This window comes from Lepisma saccharinum, chromosome 3 (genome assembly GCF_977018435.1).
Source record: "Lepisma saccharinum chromosome 3, izLepSacc3.1, whole genome shotgun sequence".
Lineage (NCBI taxonomy): Eukaryota > Metazoa > Arthropoda > Insecta > Zygentoma > Lepismatidae > Lepisma > Lepisma saccharinum.
The window spans coordinates 36213091-36228633 of NC_139231.1; the positions used below are offsets into that span (position 1 = coordinate 36213091).

Here is a 15543-nt window from a genome sequence, read left to right on the forward strand (position 1 = left end):
GGAATGGTTATTTATTATTATTTTAAATGCCTCGTATATTTTCTGTGTGTGCATGCATAATCCTCCATTTGTAGTTATAAAATTGGTATAATTTTTTATCTTGATTATGTAACCAAGTTTAAGAAGGGGAAAAGTTGCACACACATGGAAGTGTTTGCACTATCTCCTGCAGGTGGATTTTGCACTTGCCTTCTCTTGCTTCCTTGCATAGGTATGAACATATCATTGCAGTATTTATAATGGTGATGACACGTACCTTAAGAGCACTAGGAACCTGAAACTGCTCCTCCGCCACCGACCTTTACCTGTGTCGAGCTGGAGAAAGAGGTCTGTGCGCTTGGATGGTTGTAGGAGGAGGGGGGAGTTAGCATTAAGCTTATGGGAGTATTGTTTTACTTGTTCTCTTGGGAATATCAAACTACTGATGGTGAATATAAACACATGAATAAGAACAGGACAGATTGAAGATTTAATTTGTGTTATGGAAATCTAAACTTCCATTTGATTAGCCATAACTAGGGATGTGAAGATTTTGTTTTAATGATAACACCGAAAAGTTGAGGAAAGCAAAATAAAGTGTTTAAAATGCATTTGGGTAGGCAATGGAGGCAAGTTTTCGGTATCATAAAATACCGTATTTACGCGTGTATAGTGCGCACTCTGGTTTTGGATGGGTAAAAGTGACAAAAAATTATATCTCGTATATAATGCACAGTACAATCCAGTTTCAAGAAACGACTTTCTTAGTTGTAGGTTGTAAATCTGTTGCTATGCTGATCAAGAGTGAATGATGTCATACCTATTCAATTGCTCATTCCTTCTTTTCAAAATATATACTTTTTCTTTCCGTGACTAATGTAACACTTATACGAGGCACATTCAGGACCTTCAAAATAGCAGTTAGCAGCACAAGATTTCTTCCATTAAGGAATTTACAGCTCCATGTATGTCATATTATTTGGCCAGTAATACATATTATTTTTTTAAATCTTTTTCCTTCAGTTTTCTTTCATCCAGAGTACCATAAAAATCAGAACGTTTCTTCATTTTTTGATGAATTTATTTCAACCGCATTTCACATTAGTGTCGTTATCTTGTATGGAATACTGTTTCCATATTCAGAAACTGCAGGCTTCAAGCTTTACAACGATATATAACATGATAGGGTTCCGTAAACATGAAAAATCAATGCAAGTGTCCGAAAATCATGGAATGACCCTGTACGGTTTCATGTTGGCTGTCTGAATTATTCCGTTCTTAATACACACCACAGTTTTTGGGGGCAAAAATTTTGGAAAAAAGTGCGCATTATACATGAGTAAATACGGTAACATGAATTATGCCATTTTCCATAATAACATCGAATTTTGCACTTTAACGTGAAAAATGCCACGAAATATGCAATAAAAACTGGGGATAACTATTCCAAAGGTACTACCTATAGCACTATCAGATCTGTCATTTCTAGTGTAGCTGGTGAAAGTTCAATTCAAAAGAGACTATCACGCTTCATTTATTGCAGTTTGGCGCAGGCATGACTGACAGTGTTTAACCTCGTCCTGGAATAGAATTCGCTGTAGGTATCTTCCCAGAAAGGATGCAAAAATTTTCAGGGAGAAACACCTGTTGTTTTATGGGGAGGATGTTAGGGTGTGTGTGCGTATGTGTACACCAAATGGTATTTTGAGGTCGAAGAGGGATTTTTTGTCATTGTTAGGTAATTGTGATGTGTATAATTGTGTTCAAAGATTTGGCTGATATCATTCAATAAACATTTCATATTTAGTGGCTGATGAGATTAAATAGATGGAAGAAATTTGGTCATTTCTCACAAAGGTAAACCATAATTTTTTTGTCATTAACGAACTGAATGCTATTGTACACATTTTATATAATCCTATAATTCTCAAGATAAACTGTGGCTCGCTAAATCTAAAATTTGTCTCAATTTTCCAGATCTAAAACAATCTGAAAATCTTAAGCATAGAAGTAATGTTGAAAAATAACACCAATTTTAAATTAATAACATCGAATTTTGCCCTAAACTGCGAGAAATAACACCGAATTGCAGCAAAAAATGACATCGAAATTTAGGGGAAAATAAAATGAAAACTTCACGTCCCTAGCCATAACTTAAAAGTGAAGTTGTTTGTCCATAAAGAATACATGGAAATAAATACGTTAAATAGTATTGATTAATATAACTACCTACGTGAGTGAGAATGGAGTTCTATTAGGACAATGTTTCGGAGGTCAAACTGCCTCAATCAGGTTTGTGGATGTTTCTAGGCACGGAGCATAGTGCCGCGTAAAAGATTTGTTGAATGAGGATTTCTAATAAGACTCCATACTCACTCACGTAAGTAGTTAAATTAATCAATACTATTTAATGTATTTATTTCCTTTAATAGTGAGTAACACGCAAAAATCTACAATATGTTAAAGAATACATGGGAGTCTATAAATATAATTAATCACATTTTTTACAGATCGTATCTAGCTTAATAATCAACTTAAAAAATTTCTTCCACTTGCAACATGGGGAAAAATTCATAGTTTTTGTGCTATGTTTTATTTTTTTCAGTAGCAGTGCCTATTCCAACAACATTGAAACAAATGCATACCTGGTGTGAAAATGTCACTCTCTTAAAGTTCTTTTTTTTTTGACATAGCTTCTGTTTTAATGAGGATAAGACATTAATACTCTTATGTGCTAAAGTTGTAAAAAAAAAAGTGTCAATGGTGCAATTTAAAACCACACTGCTTCATTATCTCTCTCTCTTCAACAGGCGAATGTCTGATGGTTTGTTTCTACGATGTTGTCGGGAAGTAGCTGAGAAGCATCCAGATATCAAATTTGAGGAGAAATATTTGGATACTGTGTGTCTGAGCATTGTCCAGGATCCGACACAATTTGATGTCTTGGTTATGCCAAACTTGTATGGAGACATCTTGTCTGATTTGGCTGCTGGCTTGATTGGTGGTTTAGGTCTCACACCAAGTGGGAACATTGGACTCAGCGGTGCACTGTTTGAAGCGGTAAGTTTCTGTATGTTATAGTTTCATGTAGTGTAATGATGAATTGTGGGTCTTTCTCAGTAACGGCTTTTTTTTCACTGAAATCAAATTCTATATGCTGAGCTCTTTTTAGTTTAGCAAATATCACTTAAAGCCAATATCCGCATACTCTTAGTGATTTCCATTTATACTAGAGATGGTCTGATATGAAATTTTGGCCGATACTGATAAAGTACCAATATAAAATTTACCGATACCGATAACCGATATTCTACCAATCTGATATAAAATTAGAAATTGTCCTTGAAGAATCTGAAAGGTTCATTGACCTCCTTAATAAATGTGTGTTTCAAGGTGACTGCAGTGCAAAATAAATTTCATATTTAGACATTTAATTTTTTAGAAAGTAAGGCATGGAGATTATCCATAAAAATTAAACAAAATGGCAGAATTTTGCACTAAATTATCAGATATTTATCGATATATCGGGTCGGTAAAATAATTGGTAATTTTACCGATACACCAATATGCCTATATCGGCCGATACTGATAGAGTACCGATTAATCGGTCCCATCCCTAATTTATACCAATAATTGAGCATTGCAACAGTTTTAAGTAGTTCAGAATATATATAAAGGTTAATACAGGGTGTTTCAAAATATGAATGATAAAAGCATGTTCCATGAGCAATACAACATAATCACCGATCGAATATCCGGTGAAATACATTCGAACACATCCTAAGTTTTTTTTGGAACGGTCCCAGTAGTTCTAAATTCTGCCACCAGGTGGCAGGCTCACCAGTTGTAAAATGGCTGCCAGTGGTGAGGAGAAAGCATTTTGCGAGAACATGTTTGTCGTGAGCATGCAACGTCAGTTTCGTATATGATTTCATATAGATCCACCAGCACAGAACTCTATTAGATCCACCGCATTAGTGCCATGGTGCAAATTATTGATGAGAACATTCTGAAATATGGTGAAACATGTCTGGATGGAGCTAGATTACTGTACTCATGTGTGCAGAGTAACAAAGGGTGCTCACCAGGTTCCTTAATTCTTGACTCTCAATACGTGAGCACGTAAACAACCACTTCGTTATCGCTCCAACTCGTGCTCGGCAAGAAAATCGTAGTCCTGACTGATCATTCACAAGTACCGACTTCGATGGCTTATGAGTTCTCGCTAACAACTGAGAATATAGTCTGTGATGCACTCAAAACAAGTTTGTCGTCGAGGCTACACCCAAAGAACCAATCAGGTTGCGAGAATTAAAATCGAGAGTTAGGAAGAATTGATCGATCTTCCTAAAAATCGATTGTGGTTTGTTTACTGTCTTATGCAGTAACCCAAATGGCGAAATTGATCGTAAATGTAAACTGCACGGAAAAATAAATAGGGTCAATCCATATGAAATCATACAACCTGGTTGCTTGACCATTTTTAAAAATGTTTATTTTTTGAGTGGTGTGAGCCTCATATATTGACAGTTCAGAACCACTCTTATTTTATTTTTACTATCACCGATTTGAAGATGGCGGGCATTTTTTTATCATGGTGCGCGTCATTTTCTCCATTCGTAAGCATCAGCAGCAACTTATTTTTCTCAGCTCTGTTAAGTCCTACGACAATGAGACAAAATCTGTGATGTTAAGCACATTATAGGCTACAATTATATTTCTGTGTAATTTTCTAAATATTATTCCTTCATAATAAATTTTAAGGTTAAAATTGTGTATTTTAATCGCTCAAAATGACATTTTCGGACATTGTTTTGAGGGGGAAGGCAGTTTGATTGACACTTGAATTTTTTTGCGCAAGTACCTGTGTACCAATAGAGTATGTCAAAATTATTTGAAGCTTGAGACTTTAATATTTGTTTTTCTACAGGGTCATAAACATGTACTTTTTGTTAAAAAATTCCAAGTTCATGGTTAAATATCTCTGGTGGGCAGTTGTTTAAAAATCTGAAATTTGTACACAATACAGTACTTCAGGATAAGTAACTTCAGTAAAAATTTTGAGTTTGAGATTTAATTGGTTTAGGAGATACAAAACTCATGAAAAATTCAACATTTTGCATTAAATATGGCATGTCTAATTTCATTTCTTATTAACATTTTGTGTTGAAATTCTGCAAACTGTAATTTGGAATGTCAATGAACAACATTACAATCCTGAAATGGCTCTGCAATAAAGTATATATACGAGGGCATGCTGAAAAGTAATGCTTCCTATGTTTTTATTTTCTTTGTTACCTTGGAAATGCATTTTGGATTTTGATTAACCATACATTGCACTTATAAGACTTCCCACCTTCTCCATTGAAGGTTTCAAACTTCTATCGCTAGGGGGTGCTGAACTATTGTGAGGAAAATGTCAGCATGTAACCATGCAATGTTGGTGAAGCGCCTGAAGTAGCGTGCCGTGATCGAGTTTATAACCGCAGAAAATGTGCTACAAATTGACATTCATCTGAGACTGAGGGAATATTATGGGGATGAATGTGTTAGACATCAGTACTGCGCGATCTTGAGTTTATCATGCTCTTAAAGAAAACCCACAGCTGAAAAAATCTCAGCTATGTGAGAGAATGGAGTGAAAGGCCAGGAACTAGAACTGATGGAGGTCATCGGAATCGTGTTCAGCTGGGGTTTTCTTTAAGAGCATGATAAACTCAAGATCGCACAGTACTGATGTCTAACACATTCATCCCCATAATATTCCCTCAGTCTCAGATGAATGTCAATTTGTAGCACATTTTCTGTGGTTATAAACTCGATCACGGCACGCTACTTCAGGCGCTTCACCAACATTGCATGGTTACATGCTGACATTTTCCTCACAATAGTTCAGCACCCCCTGGCGATAGAAGTTTGAAACCTTCAATGGAGAAGGTGGAAAGTCTTATAAGTGCAATGTATGGTTAATCAAAATCCAAAATGCGTTTACAAGGTAACAAAGAAAATAAAAACATAGGAAGCGTTACTTTTCAGCACGCCCTCGTATATATACTTCATTGCAGAGCCATTTCAGGATTGTAATGTTGTTCATTGACATTCCAAATTACAGTTTGCAGAATTTCAACACAAAATGTTAATAAGAAATGAAATTAGACATGCCATATTTAATGCAAAATGTTGAATTTTTCATGAGTTTTGTATCTCCTAAACCAATTAAATCTCAAACTCAAAATTTTTACTGAAGTTGCTTATCCTGAAGTACTGTATTGTGTACAAATTTCAGATTTTTAAACAACTGCCCACCAGAGATATTTAACCATGAACTTGGAATTTTTTAACAAAAAGTACATGTTTGACACTGTAGAAAAACAAATATTAAAGTCTCAAGCTTCAAATAATTTTGACATACTCTATTGGTACACAGGTACTTGCGCAAAAAAATTCAAGTGTCAATCAAACTGCCTTCCCCCTCAAAACAATGTCCGAAAATGTCATTTTGAGCGATTAAAATACACAATTTTAACCTTAAAATTTATTATGAAGGAATAATATTTAGAAAATTACACAGAAATATAATTGTAGCCTATAATGTGCTTAACATCACAGATTTTGTCTCATTGTCGTAGGACTTACCAGAGCTGAGAAAAATAAGTTGCTGCTGATGCTTACGAATGAAGAAAATGACGCGCGCCATGATAAAAAAAAAGGCCGCCATCTTCAAATCGGTGATAGTAAAAATAAAATAAGAGTGGTTCTGAACTGTCAATATATGAGGCTCACACCACTCAAAAAATAAACATTTTTAAAAATGGTCAAGCAACCAGCTGGTATGATTTCATATGGATTGACCCATATGGCAGTAGTATTTTATTTCGCGATTGCCCAACTTAAGGAATGTTGCAAAGATATCAGTATTCCATGCTCTAATTCTTACAAAGTACGTGGAAAAAATGTATTCAACAATAAAAAGGAAAATGGCATGAAGTATTCCATTTTATAGGTACATCATACCAACAATTCACAATACAATACGTATTTCACTATCGTCCAGATTTGTTCCAATTGCCCTTAATGTTCATAGACAATAATATTAATAACATACTAACATGACGTACTTACTCGAAATACGACTGAATCTAAGTGTGCCTTCTTTCTTCAAAACCTTCCTCCGCAACAGGTGATAGTGTCCATCTTGAAAATGCACAGCCGTAAATGAAGTCTGTATGTGCCTGCTGTGTGAGTGTGTTCCAGTCATTTTCCGCTAGACCATATGTGACCACTCGTTAACGAAGAGTGGAGACTACACTAAATGGCATTTGTTAGCCTTTCTTGACAAAAACGTCACAAAATCGTTAGACCTTCGTGGACATTTCAAGACTAAGGCCCCAGGGAGGGGGCTAGGGGGCTGAAGCCTCACCAAACCAGACCTCAATTCCCCTGGTAGACCCCTAGATTTTTGTAGTATGGTAGGCACATTTCAACCAGAATCTTAAAAAGTAAAATTTCCATTTTCCATTATTAAACTTCCATTGGAGCAAGTACAATGTTCAAGTACATTTTCTAGTTCAGTTAGATCGCAATTACTTTATTACGATGTGCTCTGAAATCAATGGGCCACTGATCATTCGATAGTAAGTAATTTGCCAATCAGGAGTCGCCAAACTTGCTACGAAATCTGTCTGCCTGGAAGATGGACGTATTCAGTGGGTGTGAGATTGTTCTTTGAGTGTTGTTGGCAGCCTCTGTAAATCGTATCACTATATTTCGGAATAGGTCTAACAGGTGTGACAAATGAATTTTTATAAGTAGGATGATGTTCAAAATCTAAAGAAGCATTATGTTTCCTTTCTGTTTGTTTGTTTGGCATGAGAGTTAGAGATGTTCTCTCATTGGTTTCTTCATTATATCTATTATATCTAATTCTCCAGCATTCTTAAACCTGAAGGTTTATGGCTGCAGTAACACAAACCTTCCTATCCTAAGAATGAAAGACTACACAAACTACCTAATTCCTAAAGGCTAAAACATTGGAAATATTAAAATTGGCCTCATAGCTGCTCATAAAAACAGACGTACCTTATTGTAGTTTCTTGGTGTGGTTATTTTCTTATTTGAACAAAAAAGTACTCACATTCTCTACATAGAAAAAGTGTTACGCGTAGTATTTATACATATATCCAGAGAGTTGAAAATGAGTGTATTTTTTAGGGTGTATTTTGTTTACTGTTTATATGAATAGTAAGTATGTGATACTATTCCTCTCGATAATGGCTTAGGAAAAGAAAACAATACAATTATTGCATTTTATTTGACATAAATGATTCGTGCCTGTGGAACAAAATGCACAAAATGCAATATAACATCTGAGTGATTTATCTTTGGATCTGACTGTAAAGTATGTCACTGGTAAAACTATACCGTAGTACAACATTACAGTATTATGTAATTACGTTTTAGCTGATATTAGTTAGCCCCCCGAGAATTTGACTCTAAAATCTGTAGCCCCCCCACCCCCCACTTATTTTAGGCTGGTGCCGTCCCTGGTGCTCACATTGAGCATTTGTGAGTTAACTTCACAATAACCATTGGCACTTAAACATGGAGAGTTATATGTGTGTGAAGTTGCATCTTATTGTGACAATTTATGAATAAAATATAATGGGTTGAAATCGTTCACATCAGCCAGACCCCATGGCTGAGTGATTAGCACATCGCGCTGCAACGCTAGGGGTCCCGGGTTCGAATCCCGCTCGTGCATGGTTGTTTGTAAATGTCCATTCATCAATTTTATCATTTCATCCCTCATCCCCATCTTTGCGAATTAGCCAAGAGGCACAAAATGCGAAGTAAAATAAAACTAATCAATCAATCGTTCACATCACTTTGAAACATGGTGAATGTACATATCAAACATATCTACAGAGTCATAGTTGTCCAGTTGGTAGGGCCTCTGACTTCCACATAAGAGACTCAGATTTGATTTCCAGGGTGATTGATTTTAGGTGGGAATTTTTTCAACCATGTCACTGCATGGTTCACCCAGCCAGTACCTGGGGGTGAGGCTAAAGGTGGCCAGAGCATAGTGCTGATCACATCACCTGCACAATTGACAGAAATTGTGAATGTGTGGGTTTTATTTCCACATATACCTTTACAGCAGTTTCTGTGTGCAGGGGTTGCTTTACCTTTTCCCTTTTATATACATGTACCAAAGTTTTATTTCATCATGTTCATAAGTTCACATAAGATAATCAGAATATTAAATTAGCGGTTTTTTATTTACAAAAATCTATATTTTCCATGATCTGCTTCTACTATATTGTGCCTTTTTTTTTAATGTACCCAAGTTTTAACCTCTCTTTGATGTTGAACACCCTAGAACTGTATTAATTTAGATTAAAGTGTAATGCAACAAACTTATCTTTTTTTTATGTGTAGAATCGGTAATTAAATCAAGTTAAAAATTGTTGAATCATTGCATATGAAGTTTCAAAAGAGTCCATCAGCTCTTCCTTCATTTTGAGAGGATTTAATGTGAGTATAATTAAATGTATCTGTATATTTTTTTAAACATTTTAGAGTGGTCTCGCAAGTTATTTAAAATCACCAGGAAAACTCGCAAAAGTATGTTCTTTAACTCGTAACAAAATGAAAATAATTTTTCTAATTAACCTGCCCTCGTGACCTGGTGAAACCAGTTATTTTACAAACTTTAGGTATGCACTATGTGAAAGCATCAATTGCAGCATTTTGTTTATGGAAAGTTTCCACGTGGCATCCAGCAGGAAACCAGTTCTGGCAGAAATAAAATAATTGCAGACATTCTTGCTCATTTTAAGAGCAGTTAAAGGAACATTCATCTTGTTTTGTATCACTCTGTTCAAATTATATTGTATTTTCCGAAGTTGTTCAGTTTGAATCCACTGTGCATCTGCATTGTTTGCAATTAACAGATGATTTTGGCAAAATACTGTAACTCGTGACTTTCGGAACATGGCCAATTTTGTTTGGCAAAATAAGTGGGAACGTAAATTTTGCACTAAATTTTTAAGATTGACATGTTGCTCGTAAATGTGCCTTTTACCATTCATTACCTTACAATTATCACCTACTTTCCGAGCCCTCTTATTGAAATTATTTATTTTTTCAGGTGCACGGAACAGCCCCAGATATAGCAGGTCAGGACAAAGCAAACCCCACAGCTTTGCTTTTATCTGCCGTAATGATGCTGAGGTACATGGAGCTGGGCAATTACGCTACAATAATTGAAAATGCATGTCTCGAAACAATAAAGGAAGGGAAGTACCTCACGGGAGACTTGGGAGGTTCTGCTAAATGTTCAGAATACACAGATGCAATATGTGAGAAGGTTGCAGCAGCTTCAAATTAATGCATATAAAGAATCCTAGTTGTTGTGAAGACATTTAGTAGAATTGAATTGTGTTCAGTGCAATTGAGTGAGGCGACAGAGTAGCACATGTTGTTAGTTGCTTTGTGTATATATATACATACATATAAATTCCTCTGGCACGAAAGTGTCATTGGAGGATCGAGACAATAATGAAATGTTCATGTAAATATGTGTATGTTACCACCAATTGTTGTGGTCTGCCACATATGTGACAGTTTTAGTATTAACGTATAAGAAAATCTTTTCCTCAAATCACAGTTCTTTGGTTTTTTTATACTAACAATCAGATATCAGTATTCCTTATTTTTGTTTTTTGATTCCCTTTTTATTTGCAGTGTTTTATGTCTGTTTCCAACTCAATTTGAAGTACTTGCCTTTTATTGTATATGAATCCTTATATAGGAGAAAGTGTTTAGTATTCCTTGTAGCTGTTGCTATAAACAGATTTGTATTAACAATAGTAAATTTTTGGTAGACCATGTCATTGTCATAATATTTTAATGGCATTTACAAATGTATTACGTACAAATTTGTCGCAGTTCCTCTTCATTTTGTTAACCCATTCACTTGCACCTAAGAGTGACTCTTCAGTATATACTCTCAGACAGTTTTTGTCAATATGCATAGATCTGTCATATTCTTTACTACTTCTATTTACCTAGTCATTTCTGTAAGATATGTTGTGCAGTCCATACATGGAATGTTGTTGATGTAGGAAATTATTTATTGTGTATAAAAGTTTGTGAATAAATTGCATAATATTTCCTCTGTTGATTGTGATATGTATAGTGATACATAAAAATCTTTAAGTATTTTCAGTTCCCCGTATTACACCATGTACTTGTAACAGTTGAATTTTGAAATGATGTTAAATTGAAGATATTGTGCTGTTGGAATAAGCAGAGAACCAAAGGCAATTAGAATCATTTGTTGAAGGTTAATGACACGAGTCTGTATGTTAAACAAGTATTACTAACTTGTGTTTTTATACATAATAGTGCAATGGAATATGAAAAATATTATTTAAAAACATGAGAAAAATTTATTGTTTTTATGTTGCCCTGTTCCTAGTAGTCCATCTGTTTTATACTTTTGCAAATTAAGACTTTTTTCTCTTTTGAGTGATTTGAACACTTGTCAAGCCTTAAAATATGTCAAATTCAGGTAATTCTATGGAAAAGCAAGAAAATACAGGGAAAATGAATACTTGGGCATATATGGTATGTTTCTGAAAATGCCTATTTTATGATGATCAGGTTCCCTCAGGATACCCTCAGGCTGGTCCTGAATAGGCTTCCAAACTTTTGAAATGTAATGTGACTCTCATCTACATGAATACAGTGGTGCCTCACACAGCGAACATTCTACATAACGAACATCCTATATAACGAACGTGAACATGGGCTGGAAAATGGACGTCGTAATAAACCCAGGTCCTTAATTTGAAACCACACGCGAATATCATCACACATGATTAACCCATCAGCAGACATGCTTCATTATCCTACAGAGCAGGTGCAACTTACGCAAACAGTAACATGGCTGCAATGTAAAAGACAATTGTTGTAAATGAACTAAAAGAAAAACCAGTGTCAAAAGCTGAAATAACAATGAATGAATAAGTTGTGCATGAAACTAGTTTGATGCATAGAATTGTTACCACAGTCTGTAATTTAACACAGACCAAACTGCCAGCGACCAGTAAAATTGGATTTTTTTTTTGTGCAATATGTGTACGATGTCTTGTGATTTTGGACTGGACTCTGGAATGGATTAAAATTATTTTTATAGTAACCTATTTGAAACAGCATCCTAATGATAACCGCTGTCCTGGAACAGATTTTGTTTGTTACATGAGGCACCACTATATATTTATTATTTGACATTTATTTCCTTCAGTATTTTTTTTAAATAGACTATCAGGTAGTTTATTCAGAATATGAAATTGTGGATGTAATGATAGGAGAATAGTTTTATTATTATTAGGCATTTTATTATTATTCAATAATACATTTTTTTTTGTGAACTATTTCAAAGTATTAAAAGTGAAGCCTTGGCTATTAAAGCTCGGAAGCCTATCTGAAACTGGGCTGCTCACTATCTTGAGAGAGTCTCTTCATTAGTCACCATCAATGAAACCCCTATACCCAACTCCATGAAATAGGTTATGCCAAACACAGGATATGTTGTTATTCGAAAGTAATATGAAAATGAGTACTTAACCAAAGATTGAACCAGGACCTTGTACTACCACTGAACTATGAATCCAACTTTTGGCCTCTTCACAATTTCGACAACTTTAAGCTGTGTTCAAGTTTATAATATCAATTATATTCAAGTTTAATTACTTGTCTCAATTGCAGGAAGATGACACTGGTGTTCTCATGGCCAAGGGTGTCCAATAGTAATTTAAGTCAGACTGGCCAAAGAATAAATTTCAGAAAACCCAGACTTTTCACCTCCAGGTGTGGGAGTTTCAAGGGGAGAAAAGATGTGTTGCTACACGACTGATTTTTGTCCAGTCATACAAGACACCTTTTGCTGCAAAAATGCACCCTTCGCTTGCATTTCAGGGAGAACCAGGGAATCAGAGGTCCATATGCTTGCTACGAGGTGGCAAGCATTAGGTTTCGCCATGTTGAGGGTGCCACCTGTTTCAAAACTAAAAATCTGGCAGAATACCACGAGAATTTCCCCTCACCACACCAACTGGTCCAAGCAGATTGGTTCAGCGGTTGATGTGACTATCCCTGTCTTTGGATGGAAAAGACAACAATAGAATTTTGAAGTATATTCTTTCGCCGAGCAGGTTTTAGTTGGAGGATACCTGGAATTGACATTATACGTTTACAGATATTCATGTTTTGGAAATTGTGAAGAGGCCCGAGGTTGGCTTAATAGGTCAGTGATCTAGTGTGACACAGAATGCCAAATTTCCTAGTTGTCTTGGTTTTTTTTATAGCCTTTCAGTAATTTTAACACTGGTTATAATATCCTATTTTAATTCATTTCCATATTTAAAGGGGGGGGGGTTATTGTTCTATCACTTACCCTTCTCCCTGAAACTTTTGATATGTTGGAGTAATACTGGTTCAGAAATCAAAATTGCCTCATTTTGTCCTTCATGCCAGTGGAAGGGAGTGGACAAATTAACATCATTGCATGTAAACTTTATTCAGTAGTATGCTCGATATTTTTCATGGTTTGTATTGCTGTTGCAAACATTTTTCATTGTCATCGTCTTCTAAGAGAACCAAACCCAACTAGCCTAACCTAACCACCACATTATTTACTACCCCAAAAAGCTACCAGCCAATGGAAATGGTTGAAATAGTTGTAGCAGTAATCACTACCATTTTTAATGGTGGGGGGCTGTATGTTTTATTCGCAGGGAACCACAAAGACAGTGCTAACTAAATCATTTGTTTTGAATAAAGTTAGACACATATATTTGAAGATATTGCTTATGTTTTAGATTTCTTGTTAGGTCCTCTGACCCTTGTGTTGTTTGGAGGAATTGCTATTTGCAGGAAAAATCGATGGGGAGGGAGGGGGTGCAAAATTTGCAGAACAGATGGTGCTTGTCAGTTCATCAGACTCAATATCAACGACAGTGTTGACAACTAAGAAATAATTTACACTATATTTATTGGTGAATTTGCCATACAAATAATTTCACTAAGTGATTTGGGTGTGATGAAAGCAGTGAAACTCTTGTGAGATCTGCATGCCCAAACAGCACAGATGATAAGTCCTAAATGCTATCAAACTCTAAATCCTATTTTTATTAGCATGATACAAGATTAGAAAATGAACAGGTGCCTGTTTCTGTTGTAATGACCTATGATTCCAAAGCTTAATTTCTTAATTTAATTTTAAGCCTCAAGTCGGTTTTTTTTTACTCTCCTGTGAACAATAATTTGTGCAATGAAATTGGTTATCACTTTCTGTTAGTTTCAGAGCTTTTCGGAATGATCTTCAATTTGTAGTTGAGAAGAACTAGTGGCGTGCACTGAGGAGTAGCAAGTCTAGCAGTGATAGATCAATGATCTCGCACAAATAATCATTTTCAAATCACAATATTTATTGTCTTTTGGAAGCCACAGTTCATGTGCAACACTTTTTTTTCATGCGCTTCTCACCCCTCGGTAGGATCGCCAGGCAAACTGGTCGAAAGGAACTACTCTATCGGGCTTTTCGGCTACCAGATCAGTTTCAGGTAGAGCCTGCCATGGAGGGAAGATTTCTGTGTTTACACCCCCATCTCCTCACCTTGAACCCTTCGGCCAAAAGTCTGAGATTTCAGGTAGCCCAGTCTATCACCTATATAGAGCGATAGAGGATTGGTTTCCCCCGACTCAGTTTCATTTCACCTGAGAATCTCAATGGGGAGTAATTCCCATATTTACACCACAAATTTTGCACATTGTATTTATGTAAGCATATGGCTTCAAGTATTTTGTGTGCAACGAATTACTGGAAACAGTTCCTTTATCTCCAGTAAGGAATGTAATTATAATAATGTAAAAAAAATATCTCCTTTTCATTTTAGTAGCATTATCTTCAAATACACTAATCTCTTGCCCACAAGTGTTATACTAGAGCTGATCAGTACATTGTGATAAGCAATCTGAAATATGTATACGTGTGGTGGGATATGGGGGTTTATGGTGTATTGTACTTTGTCTGCAGACAAAATGAGAAACTGTACAAGGAGGAAATTACACAAAACCTCGATCAGTTTTCTCGCTGTGCTAATTTACGCTTTTTCCAATATAAATGGCTAACTCACTCACTCATGGTAGTGATGAGGAAAGTAATAAACATTCATACTGTACTCGGAATTTGAACTCTTTAATACCTTTGTGCTTATTGTTTCCAAGGAGCACTTTCCCACAGTTCCCTGCGTGCGTGTGTGTGTGTGTGTGTGTGTGTCTCTCTCTCTCTCTCTCTCTCTCTCTCTCTCTCTCTCTCTCTCTCTCTCTCTCTCTCTCTGCCTGCCTGCCTGCCTGCCTAGGCCCAACCACAAACTTCGAATGTTAACATTTGCAGGAAAGTGGAGCAACATAATGACAATTACTAATTTTGTAAAAGTAATTTAAGTCCAAAGGGGGATTTATTACCACCATAACACCCATTTCCAGTTTGTA

General features: G+C 35.8%; 1 protein-coding gene across 1 annotated transcript in view; it reads left to right on the forward strand.

Moving 5' to 3' along the window:
• The window catches only part of Idh3a (isocitrate dehydrogenase [NAD] subunit alpha, mitochondrial), a 90909-nt gene extending 79751 nt beyond the window's left edge, over window positions 1-11158 (forward strand). The window contains exons 5-6 of the mRNA XM_083118436.1: window positions 2790-3039; window positions 10133-11158. Coding sequence (XP_082974562.1) covers window positions 2790-3039; window positions 10133-10372 — 490 coding nt within the window. The 3' untranslated portion in view covers window positions 10373-11158. The remainder of the gene's footprint in view (window positions 1-2789; window positions 3040-10132) is intronic.
• Window positions 11159-15543: the final 4385 nt, after the last annotated feature.